The sequence below is a fragment of the Coregonus clupeaformis genome, chromosome 13, assembly GCF_020615455.1.
Source record: "Coregonus clupeaformis isolate EN_2021a chromosome 13, ASM2061545v1, whole genome shotgun sequence".
In the NCBI taxonomy this organism is placed as follows: Eukaryota; Metazoa; Chordata; class Actinopteri; order Salmoniformes; family Salmonidae; genus Coregonus; species Coregonus clupeaformis.
The window spans coordinates 15,707,751-15,721,338 of record NC_059204.1 but is presented as its reverse complement, the minus strand read 5'-3'; the positions used below and the strand labels follow the sequence as shown (position 1 = coordinate 15,721,338).

General features: G+C 40.6%; 1 protein-coding gene across 1 annotated transcript in view; it reads right to left on the bottom strand.

Annotated features, from left to right (window-relative positions):
* The window catches only part of LOC121579333 (zinc finger and BTB domain-containing protein 16-A), a 192,755-nt gene extending 179,415 nt beyond the window's left edge, over nt 1-13,340 (bottom strand). The window contains exons 1-2 of the mRNA XM_041893846.2: nt 13,256-13,340; nt 6,137-7,485 (exon numbers count right to left, since the gene is read on the bottom strand). Coding sequence (XP_041749780.1) covers nt 6,137-7,386 — 1,250 coding nt within the window. The 5' untranslated portion in view covers nt 7,387-7,485; nt 13,256-13,340. The remainder of the gene's footprint in view (nt 1-6,136; nt 7,486-13,255) is intronic.
* Between the last annotated feature and the right edge of the window lie 248 nt (nt 13,341-13,588).

The window sequence follows — 13,588 nt, the reverse complement described above, 5'->3', positions numbered from 1 at the left end:
CACTGAGCACCAAACTCAAAATAAGTAATGTATCAGCTCTCATGTTCATTAACTTAGTTGGTCCACCATTGGGGAGTTGGGATCCAACAAAGTATGTCAAAAAATAGGTATTGACAATAGGGTCAGCTGAACACTTAGCATGCAGAAAAAGGAGTCATGCAGCCTAAAACTAATTTCAACCAATCTGGACTCTCTTCAACTGAGGCACTGACTGGGTTTAGGTCGTTCTGGCAAACAGGGCCCTGTTCAACAGACAATGTAACTGTCAACTCCCTCCCTAACTGTTAAAGTGGGAATATGCGATTGCTACATCCATTTGTGGACTTTTATGATATACAGCGCATTCAGAAAGTATTCAGACCTCTTCCCCTTTTCCACATTTTGTTACGTTCCAGCCTTATCCTACATTTTTCATCCCATAATGACAATGCAAAAAGAAGTTTAGAAGTTTTGGCAAATTTATAAAAATATAAACTGAAAATATGACATTTACATAAGTATTCAGACCCTTTACTCAGTACTTTGTTGAAGCACCTTTGGCAGCGATTACAGCCTCAAGTCTTCTTGGGTATGACGCTACAAGCTTGGCACACCTGTATTTGGGGAGGTTCCCCCATTCTTCTCTGCAGATCCTCTCAAGCTCTGTCAGGTTGGATGGGGAGCGTCGCTGCACAGCAATTTTCAGGTCTCTCCAGAGATTTTCCAATTGAGTTCAAGTCCGGGCTCTGTCTGGGCCACTCAAGGACATTCAGAGACTTGTCCCGAAGCCACTACTGCGTTGGCTTGGCTGTGTGCTTAGGGTCATTGTCCTGTTGGAAGGGGAACCATCGCCCCAGTCTGAGATCCTGAGCGCTCTGGAGCAGGTTTTCATCAAGGATCTCTCTGTACTTTGCTCCATTCATCTTTCCCCTCGAATCCTGACTAATCTCCCTGTCCCTGCCGCTGAGAAACATCCCCACAGCATGATGCTGCCACCACCATGCTTCACTGTAGGGATGGTGCCAGGTTTCCTCCAGATGTGACGCTTGGCATTCAGGCCAAAGAGTTCAATCTTGGTTTCATCAGACCAGAATCTTGTTTCTCATGGTCTGAGGGTCCTTTAGGTGCCTTTTGGCAAACTCCAAGCGGGCTGTCATGTGCCTTTTACTGAGGAGTGGCTTCCGTTTGGCCACTCTACCATAAAGGCCTGATTGGTGGAGTGCTGCAGAGATGGTTGTCCTTCTGGAAGGTTCTCCCATCTCCACAGAGGAACTCTGGAGCTCTGTCAGAGTGACCATCACGTTCTTGGTCACCTCCCTGACCAAGGCCCTTCTCCCCCGATTGCTCAGTTTGCCCGGGCAGCCAGCTCTAGGAAGAGTCTTGGTGCGTTCTTGGGAACCTTCAATGCTGCAGACATTTTTTGGTACCCTTCCCCAGATCTGTGCCTCAACACAATCCTGTCTCGGAGCTCTACGGACAATTCCTTCAACCTCATGGCTTGGTTTTTGCTCTGACATGCACTGTCAACTGTGGGACCTTTATAGACAGGTGTGTGCCTTTCCAAATCATATCCAATCAATTGAATTTAACACAGGTGGACTCCAATCAAGTTGTAGAAACATCTCAAAGATGATCAATGGAAACAGGGTGCACCGGAGCTCAATTACAGTCTCATAGCAAACAGTCTCAATACTTATGTAAATAAGGTATTTCTGTTTTTTATTTGTAAAAATGTCTAAAAACCTGTTTTCGCTTTGTCATTATGGGTTAATGTGTGTAGATTGATGAGGACATTTATTTTATTTTATCCATTTTAGAATAAGGCTGTAACGTAACAAAATGTGGAATGCACTGTATAGCCATTGATTCATCAGTATTATAAGCCTCAGGTGCTAAATTCAACTGTCTTACCCCATCACAACCCAAAACATGAGCTTGTTATACTCTATTGTTTGTATTTTTTAAAATCAAATCGTAAACAAACACTGTTTAGCTTCAAATAAAAATGTAATTTGTAATATGCCAGGTTGGGTGGAGGCTGTGAATGGTGTCGTTTAAGTTAAGTTAGACACATTTCCATAAAAGTGCCTTGGGTGAACTGGAAGTGTTGTTTAAGTTAGACATTATCCAGTTCAACCAAGATGGTTTTCTGGAAATGGTGTCGTTCAGTTAGATACATTATATTCCAGAGTTTTATGCACAATGTAATAATAAATAAGAAGTTGGATGGGTCCACAGTTCTGCAGTGTACTGACTCCTGTCTAGCAGAGATCACCTGCTGATCTTATTTATTTTCACAGAGTAGCACTGGGCCTAAATAAGCCTAGTCTAAATACAACCATCGATTTGTAAGGGCATGCCTTTCTAGGCCAACCATTGATGTTTTAGTTGTTAAAGGATGGCCACATCAAATGATGTGAGAGCTTTAGGCTGTATGTTTAAAAATTAAAAGTCACTCCACTGGAATGTCATGTGAGCGTTACACAGAAATCACATGCTGTGAAGAAATGGGGTAAACAGTCGCCGCCGAACTAGGGACCCCACAGCTCCCAATTCAACCACTGAAAACACAGGAAGTTGTACAAGATCGGGTTACCGAGTACAACTTTTCAGCACAACAAGCATGAGTCATCTTGATTTTGGAATCTTTAAAATGTAATCCAACTCTTTTCAGTTGCATAAAAGCTTGGACCTCCACACATGACCTAGGACCTGTAAACTCATCCGGGGCGCCCCCTCCCCTCCCACTCCTTGTCTCGCTATAATCTTAAACAACTGGAAATGTGAGCTCTCAATCAATGCTGACACACTGAGTCAATCCCAAATTCCAACTCCTACAAGCTTCATGGGGTGTTGGGCTGTGTGAGTGTCAGGCCATTAGCAGAAACAGATTGTCAGAGTGTTTCTTATGGCCTATTTCCCAACTTTAGACAAACTAGTACAGTTCCTTGACAGTTTTGGAAGTTGCGCAAATATTTCTCATGTGCAGACAACAGCATGCTGCGCAGTCTACAACAGGAGTTAAACAGCAGTGTACGCCTGCCGTGGATTTACTCGCTGTACCCCCTCTTTTGCAGCCTTCCATCCACACTACGACTACCCCGGCCTCCAGCTATGCTGACGAGAAGCAGAGGCCAGCCGAGCGGCCCAAAGGTTAGGCTGCAGAGGGCAGGGCCTGGGTCCTGTGCACAGCCCTCATTTCCTGGCCTGGACAGTCTGCTCCACTCATAAAGCTAATAATGCCCTCCTTGTCCCCCAGGTGGCTGGGGTCCCCGGTCTGGGACACTCCATCACTGGCCACACCGCGGGGTTCGGGGGGGGCTGCTTACCATTAGCCGACCCCCTTCGCCAGGTGCAACTAATAGGCTCAGCCAGCGCCGCGGCAGGACGGCTCGGTAGTCACCCGGACAGGCCTGGAAGTCATCAGGGGAGAGAACCTCTGACTCGGTCGCCAACAATAGACTACTGCTTTTGTTTCAGAGAGCGATCGACAACACCTTAGCTGTTGAGTTTGTAAATGTTGTATTGATATGATAGCCTACATGAAACTTAAAATCATATGAATGCAGATATTCAAGTGTCATGTAGTAGCAGAAACAAGTGAGCAGTAGCCTGGTGGCATTGCAATACAACTGCCTTAAAATGCCTACATTATTGACTTTAGTACACAAGAAAGTAACTCCTACCCAATTCTGGGTGGAAAATTGACAAGCATAACATCCAATGCAAATGCCAGCAGTATAATGGAAAATACATTACTTATTCCCATAAAGAAATATATATATATATATATATATATATATAATTACCCAAAAATAAACAATGAATTGATAAATTTCCAGTAAAAGGCATATTAAAATTGGTTAAACTCTTCTCAGCAATGTATCAAAGCAGGTGATAGACCACAAGAAGCCACATTTACTTGACATGTATTAATTAAAATAAATGTATTTAATCAGGCTTAAATTTGTTGCATCAGAATTTTAAAAAATATCTTAGAGGTAAAATCTTAAAACATTCTAATTAAAATCAAGGATACTAGCCAAATAGTAATCTAGCTTGTTAGCTAGCTACAGTGCCTTCAGAAAATATTCACACCCCTTGACTTTTTCCACATTATGTTGTGTTACAGGCCTACACACAATACCTCTAATGTCAAAGTGGAATTATGTTTTCAGATATTTTTACAAATGAATTACAAATGAAAAGCTGGAATGGCTTGGTCAATAAGTATTCAACCCCTTTGTTATGGCAAGCCTAAATAAGTTCAGGACTAAAAATGTGCTTAACATGTCACATAATAAGTTGAATGGACTCACTCTGTGTGCAATAATAATAATAATAATAGTGTTTAACATGATTTTTGAATGACTACATCATCTCTGTACCCCACACATACAGATAATTGTAAGGTCCCGCAGTCGAGCAGTGCATTTCAAACACAGATTCAACCACAAAGACCAGGGAGGTTTTCCAATGCCTCACAAAGAAGGACAACTATTGGCAGATGGGTAAAAAAAAAGCAGACATTGAATTTGCCTTTGAGCATGCTGAAGTTATTAATTACACTTTGGATGCTGTATCAATACACCCAGTCATTACAAAGATACAGGCGCCCTTCCTAACTCAGTTGCGGGAGAGGAAGGAAACCACAGGGATTTCTCCAAGAGGCCAATTGTGACTTTAAAACAGTTACAGAGTTTAATGGCTGTGATAGGAGAAAACTGAGGATGATGGATCAACAACATTGTCATTTAGGTTAGTATTGTGGAGTAACTACAAAGTGAGAAGAAAGAAGCATGTCCAAAATATAAATATTCCAAAACATGCATCTTGTTTGCAACAAAGTACTAAAGTAAAAGTGCAAAAAAATTAACTTTATGTCCTGAATACAAACCGTTATGTTTTGGACAAATCCAACACAACATCACAGAGTACCACTCATATTTTCAAGCAAGGTGGTTGCTGCATCATGTTATGGGTATGCTTGTCATCGGCAAGGACTAGGGCGTTTTTTAGGATAAAAAGAAACAAAAAACCTGGTTCAGCCTGCTTTCCAACAGGCACTGGGAGGCAAATTCACCTTTCAGCAGGACAATAACCTAAAATACAAGGCCAAATATATACTGGAGTTGCTTACCAAGATGACATTGAATGTTCCTGAGTGGCTTAGTTACAGGTTTGACTTAAATTAGCTTGAAAATCTATGGCGAGACTTGAAAATGGCTGTCTAGCAATGATCAACAGCCAACTTTTAAAAGAATCATGTGCAAATATTGTAGAATCCAGGTGTACAATTCTGGGTAAGTCTTAGAGACTTACCCAGAAAGACTCTCAGCTGTAATCGCAGCCAAAGGTGATTTTAACGTGTATTGACTCAGTGGTGTGAAAGATTTCTGTATTTAATTTTCAATACATTGGAAGAAATGTCTAAAAACATGTTTTCACTTTGTCATTATTGTATGTAAATGGGTGAGAAATGTTTTTATTTAATACATTTTCAATTCAGGTTTTAACACAACAAACTGTGGAATAAGTCAAGGGGTGTGAATGCATTCTGAAGTATACTGAACAAAAATATAAACGCAAAATGCAACAATTTCAAAGATTTAACTGAGTTACAGTTCATAAAGGAAATCAGTCAATTGAAAGAAAGTCATTAGGCCCTAATCTATTGATTTCACATGACTGGGCAGCTTCTAGATATGCCACACCTGTCAGGTGGATGGATTATCTTGGCAAAGGAGAAATGCTCACTAACAGGGAAGTAAACAAATTTGTGCACAAAATGTGAGAGCAATATGCTTGTTGTGCATATGGAACATTTCAGGGGAAAAAAAATTCAGCTCATGAAACATGAGACCAACACTGTTGCATTTATATTTTTGTTCAAAAACACCAACATATTTGAGGTAAAAAAGACCTCACCACAACTTTTGATAGCTAGATTCCAGAATTATGAAAGGTTGAAAAATGTAGGCCTAGATTATATATTCGTATATCAGTACACTTACATTAAGTTATTTTATGCAGATTTGACTTATAATAGCATTTTAACATCGATTTAAAGAAAGAAAGATTTTGGCAAAGATCAATAAGTTTTCAAATATTAATGGAACCAACCCAGTGACATGAAGTAAAACAAAGTTGAGCTTACCTGTGTTGCTCCACAGCTTCGTTGTCTGGTAGCTCTGCGCCACACACGTTGCAGCGTTCATGCTGGTTCCTGCCATCTGGCTTCATACCGGCAGCCAGCTCCCCCAACTTGTTGAAGAACTCCCTCTGGATGAAGCTCTGGGGCAGAAGTCCCCCATAGGCACTGAAGTCCATGGACATGGCCAGGGCAGGGGACATATGGAGAGAAGAGGCCATGGAGGCCGGCATGGATAGCATGGCCTCATTTTTATGATTGGGAGGCAGAGAGTACAAGGAGGCCAGGTGTTTCTCGGTCATGCCTGTCATACCCGCCATGGCTTCCAGACCCATTTGGCCGCCATCTGCTTGGGGGTCGCCCATGCCATCCTCCCGGACGTAGTGCAGCTCGCGGGCGCTCGTGATCACGCTGCTCCTGGTTGGGGTCCCGGGGCCGTCACGGTTCTTGTCCAACTCGCCGCTCCTTTCGCAATTGCTGGAGGCGCTGGACTCCATGGTTCTGGGGCTCTCGTGGCCTCCGCCTTCGTCCACTTGCATCATCTCCGTCTTGATCTCGGTCATCAATTGGTGGTGGGAGTTGCCATGAGTCAGGTGCTCACCCCCAAAGCCCTGCTGCAGGAGGGACTGGCCTATGCTCATCAGGCTGTCCACGGCAGCTTTGGTTGGGCTCATGGTGGAGAGCCCGAAGGATGTGGAGACGGAGGGGCTCTGGTCCACCATGCTGGCCAGGGCCGAGGCTTGTTGGGCGGCTGAATGGTAACTCCCCTCCATGGAATGCTTCTTGGCGTTCTTCCCTCCTTGCCTGCCCTTGCGCTCATCGTCTTCCTCTGTGCCCCCATCGTTCATGTTGACCTCTGTGTCGTTGTCGTCCGAGGACTGGATGGTCTCCAGGATCTTGAGGCATTGCTCCTCCAGGTACTCGATTTCTAGGATCTCTGCTGCGTACAGTAGGTCGTCCAGGTCTTCCACTTTGGCCTGGAGTGTGGCAGTGTAGGCATACTCCAGGATCTGCTGGAAGGTCTTTGGTGAAAGAAAGTCCAGGGTGTAATGCTGGCTGTTGCGGTGAAACAGGATCTCAAACATCTTGCTGGTGCAGGCCAGCACAGTCCGGTGAGCATGGAACTCCTGGCTGTCCACCATGATGATCACGTCGCAGAGGGTTCCTGCCAGACGCATCTGGTTGGCCTTCTGCAGCAGGGCCGTGGGGTGGTTGGGGTTCTGGAGCTGGATCATACCAATTTTAGTCAAATCCATAACTTCGCTGAGATCCGCCAGGCCAACTCATGAGGCTTGCTTTCACTCCTCAGCAGTTTGTTCACTTACCAGTATCTTTGTAAACAAGATAAAGTCAATCTGGAGAGAATGGATAGAGAAAAAGATAAAGCACAGAATATTTTTGGAATATACAGTACTTTAAAAATATATGAAAATAATTGTTGAATTCTTAACTAGATACCATAATAAGTCCAATAAACTTTAAATAACTGTTGTAGATTACACAGATCAATATATAAACCTACGCTTTATATAAAAAAATCCAAACATAGTTCTGCAGTGTTTAGTTAAAATAATAAATTGCTGTTGTATTAATTACTGCAGTTTATTATAAAAGCCATTTCAAACCATAATTGTTATTTGGCTTTGTTATCATCATGTATTTCAATTAGATAAAGATCAGCAATTTATCCTTATTTTCTGGGCATTTTAAATTCAATTGTTCTCATCTCTCATCCAAATAGGCTATACAATAACACAGGACACTTCATAAAAAGAAGAAAAAATGTCTATGACCATGACATTGAGCTGTTCTTTACATAATAAATACAACTATGGACACAACCCTGCTGGGATTGTAAAAATGTCATGCAAAAACTGAGTGAACATAGAGCAAATTATCAATAGATAAATAACAGAAGTCAAAAGCCAAGCAGACCCAATAACCTACTCTGAATACACGGATGTTCCTCATTAAAGTAACTTACAAATATATTAAAAAATATATATATTTTCCCCTGCAATTTATAATTATTTGACAGGTGGAAGCACATTAACAGCAACAAATAAGGACCCTTGAAAACCTTGCAACACCCTAGTCTTTGTTAGAATGCGTTGGTGCTTGGTTCACAAAGACCATCAACACCCATTCTGAAATGAAATGGCATCTTATTCAGTATTCTCATCACAGAGAGGAGCAGTGAGCCGAGGAGGGAGGGAGCTGCGAGCGGATGACAGGAATAGTTGAAACAGAGGATGTCACAAAAGCACAAACACCATGCAACACCAACAAGATTATATTACATGTACATTCGCCAAAAGTGCAGGCTTGTACAAGGACAGAATAGTTTCCATTACTGCTTTTACTTGGCTCAGAAGATTGAGATCAGATGCATGCTACAGGCGGGAAGTAGGCTAAGCTATTTGATCAATGACTTGAATACACGTTGGCCCTGTAACAATGCCTTCAGAAAGTATTCACATCACTTGACTTTTTCCACATTTTTTGGAGTTACAAAGTGGGATTAAAATGGATTAGCCTTTTTTTTGTCAACAATCTACACAAAAATACTCTAATGTCAAAGTGGAAGACAAATTCTAACATTTGTAAAAAAAAAAAATATATATATATATATATATGGAAAATAAAACACTAATATATCTTGATTAGATAAGTATTCAACCCCCTGAGTCAATACATGTTATTATCACTTTTGGCAGTGATTACAGCTGTGAGTATTTCTGGATAAGTCTAAGAGCTTTGCACACCTGGATTGTGCAAGATTTGCCTATTATTATTTTTCAATTCTTCAAGCTCTGTCAAATTGCTAGACAACCATTTTCCGGTCTTGCCATAGATTTTCAAGCAGATTTAAGTCAGAACTAACTCGGCCACTCAGGATCATTCACTAGCTACGTACGTTTCCATTACCTTTTCCAGTGATTGTTCGTTGACATTTAGAACGTTTGCATAGAAAATAGATTCCACAATTGCCTGCAAGGGTGTGTTTACAATTAACTATCGTGTCGATGAAAACAGCTGGATGTAATGACGTCACACCTTAAAAATGTAAAAACTTGAAAAAACCTAGTGTCAAATCAAAATGTAGTGCTGAAGCGTTTCCATTACCCATTCAGGCAAATTGCGCATTAATAAATTGGCGACAGCCTGTATGCCCTCCCACCTATCAATTTCATCTCTCAGGTAGCCCGCTAAAGCCAGCATATATAGAATGCAATAATTGACACATTTTTGCCATATTCTAATAATTATCATGTGCCAACATATCGCCACGGTCTGTGCCATGGCAAAACTTGCACTCCTGTAGATCTGAAATAATTGGATGGGGAAACTTGCTAGCCAACCGGAAAAGCAAGGCGAAGCAATTCAGCCATTTTTGAAAGTCAGGACAATCCTTGTCTTGCAAAGAAAATATTTTATAGTTGAAAAAATTTATTTCGCAAGACGTAGGCATTTAGAATGAAATGTGGAGCTTTATAGTTATGCGGTGAAATCACGTGCACCGCATACCTTCAAAATGATTCCGCAATCATCATTTATTGTAAAAACCTTGTTTCCTTCATCATTTGCTGCAATAAAGAAAATTTGACAAAATGAAAATCCAACCATTGAACGGATAAACATTTTGTTGATCTTTAGATGTCTCCTATCTGCCGTTTCCATTACATATGTAGATTTTTTTTTTTTTTGCAACATTGCTTTTGTCAAATAAACGGAAACCTGCCTACTGTCTTCTTGGTAATCCACTCGTGTATAGTTGGCCTTGTGTTTTAGGTTATTGTCCTGCTGAAAGAAGAATTGATCTCCCAGTGTCTGGTGGAAAGTAGACTGAACCAGATTTTCTTCTAGGATTTTGCCTGTGCATAGCACCATTCCGTTTCTTTTTTATCCTGAAAAACTCTGCAGTCCTTAATGATTACAATAACATGATGCAGCCACCACAATGCTTGAAAATATGGAGAGTGGTACTCAGTAATGTGTTGTATTGGATTAGCTCCAAACATAACATTTTGTATTCAAATGTTTTACATTAGTGCCTTGTTGCAAACAGGATGCATGTTTTGGAATATTTTTATTCTGTACAGGGTTCCTTCTTTTCACTGTCAATTAAGTTAGTATTGTGGAGTAACTACAATGTTGTTGATCCATCCTCAGTTTTCTCCTATCACAGCCATTGAACTCTAACTGTTTTAAAGTCACCATTGGCCTCATGGTGAAATCCCTGAGCGGTTTCCTTCCTCTCCGGCAACTGCGTTAGGCAGGACGCCTGTACCTTTGTAGTGACTGGGTGTATTGACACAGCATCCAAAGTGTAATTAATAACTTCACCATGCTCAAAGGGATATTCAATGTCTGCTTTTTTTATTTTCACCCATCTGCCAATAGGTGCCCTTCTTTGTGAGGCATTGGAAAACCTCCCTGGTCTTTGTGGTTGAATCTGTGTTTGAAATTCTCTGCTCGACTGAGGGACCTTACAGATAATTGTATGTGTGGGGCACAGAGATGAGGTAGTCATTCAAAAATCATGTTAAACACTATTATTGAACACAGAGTGAGTCCATGCAACTTATTATGCGACTTGTTGAGCACATTTTCACTCCTGATCTTATTTAGGCTTGCCATGACAAAGGGGTTGAATACTTATCGACACAAGACATTTCAGCTTTTCATTTTTTATTAATTTGTAATAATTTGAAAAACATAATTCCACTTTGACATGATGTGTGTTTGTCAGTGATAAAACATCTCAATTTAATCCATTTAAAATTCTGGCTGTAACAACAAAATATGGAAAAAGTCAAAGGGTAGGACTACTTTCTTAAGGCACTGTACATATCATTGCCCACACTCACAAAAGATTAGACCACAATAATAATAACCTATTACTTAATAATACTAAATGATCATAATATATTCCTCACTGTTATTGTTATCATTATTAAAATGTAAGTGTTATGTAAGTAGCCTTTTACAATTAATATTATATATATATATATATATATATATATATATATATATATATAATAATTATTTTTGGCAAATAATGTTATAATTTGACATATATTCCATTATAAATCAGGAATCATAAAAAGGTAGGCTACATATATTTAAATGTTCCCAGAAAAAAGATCGATAGATTAAAGAGCAGATGAAAAAATATTAATTTATGCCTTAATTTTGCATCCACATTTCCTAAACAGTTATACTAGGTTAACAATACCTAGGCTCATCAGAGTGGCCCTCAAAAAAAAGTCAACAGTTGGTAGTCATCAGATATATTGTAGAGGAGTTAATCAAGGCTGTATAAATCTGGTATTGATGCGACTGTATATAAGTGGTGGACGTCCTCCAACAAATGACAACGTGGCGGGGTAAAAAAAAACAAAAAAACATTTTCTTTATGACACAGATACCAATTTAGCTCTAATTTATGACCCAGTAAATTTGACAAATTCAGGTAGGTCCCCCCTGTTTCGTTCCCTTTGTTCTGTTTGTTTCCATGTGTTTCTTAAATGGTAAACGGTTTCCGTTGCAAGACGTAATGAATACACCCCTGATGTGATTGGTCAAAAGACCAATTAGTGGAAAAAGAATTGCGCTGCCTGTGTAAACCATATGAAACAATCGAAAGTTACTTAATGAGGATAGGTAATGTAAAGCCAACAAAACGTATTCATTAAGCCGACTCTGTTGGAAAACGTTTCTTAAACGGAAGCAAACAGAACAAAACGGAGAGAGACCAACCTGAATTTGTCCAACTCGTTTTAGTTGGAAAACGTTCCGTTTTGCAACTGTTTGGACTAATGATTACACCCCAGGTTTGAGACAGTGCGTTAATGTCACCAAATAATTTAACGCAGTCGCGTGACACGTGCAGAAGACACCATTCGAAGGGTGAATTATTATTTTCAGTCAATATACTCTATTGAGCGCATATCAACGCCAACATAATGCAATCAGATCAAGAATCCTCTAACGACCAACTGTAGCCAGTCAGCTGTCTGTCCAAGGCGCGCATGTCTTTAACGTAGTCTATATTCAAATGAGTCCTGATGTTTAAAGCCGAGACAATAAAAACCTTTGCTCGTGTAAATTGTGTCCAGACATTTTGCTCAAGAACAAACAGTGCTCACTTATCACAGAAGAGTCTACTAAAGTACATACGGGCGAATGAGACCCAAATACATGATCTCAGCGGGTGGTTGCAACAATGATTACATTCACTAGCTTGCTATTCTGATTAACACACAGGTGCAATCGTCTGAAGTGATATCATTGCAGCTTGATAGCATTTTAATTGGACATGTCTTCATGCTCGAGCTTGGAAGAGCGATATAACCCATATCGATAGCAATTCAATTCGCCATTCCATCTATAAAAACAATTCTACTAAATCATATTTGCATCAAGCGGAGGCAATGTGATTAAGAATCGAGGAATTAGCACCAGTCAACTATGCGGGTCCCTAGTGTACATTGTAGCCTACATCAGCGAAGATAGATGGACACAGCTCAGACTATTGCCTCTGTGTTCTTGATGATTTGTGATCACGTCTGCACGAGCACCTCAAGTGCGTCATTATTCGCTTTTTAACTTCCAGGAAAATAACAACGGCATGAGGTATCAGCATATACTGTATTCTCATTTCAACAGGAAAACACTATTTTCAGAATAAACCACATGGAAGAACGTCACACTGTCTGGTTCGCAATGTAGCTTAAACCCAGACCGTACGTTCTCTTGCTGCGATCTCCAGAATACGTTAACAGACGGTTACGTCAACCAAACATATTTACATGCCCAATGTTAAGTGTTTATGTTAACTTAAACACCTTACATCGGCTCAAACTTTTGGCTTTATTTGACACCCAAACACTTGCAATTCAAAACACTTCAGCGCACACAGAAATTGATATTTCAACTTTGCTTGCCACATTGTAGCGCCGCAACTCGCTATAGACTACTGTAACTTGATGTGGGTTGAAGTGAGGATAACAAACATACTATTAAAGCATTCACAATGCGAGAGTACACAGGCAAACAACAACTGTAAGCATGCAGAAAAGCGGGTCTGTCACTGTAACACGCACCCATATCAGTACTCACCTAAGTTGCACGTTTTGATTCCGAATGTGTTGTTATTGGGCTACAGCATAGTAACGCGGTTCACAGTACCCGCTCTCACACGCACTAACTCCTCTCTTCTTTCGGGTTAGCAAATCAAGACAACGGTGACGTCAACGCACCGAGTCACTCCATGCAAACACTGCGAAAGTGAGACACCTAGGGGGCTGCCGAATGTTTAAAGAGATTATCTGATACTTTTGTATACTTTTTTCCTAGAAATTCTGTAACACTCACAATCCAAAAGTGGTCCCTGAAAATTGCATGTTAATGTGCGCCTCCGACATTTGCACAAGTGTCCCAAAGCTGAGGGAG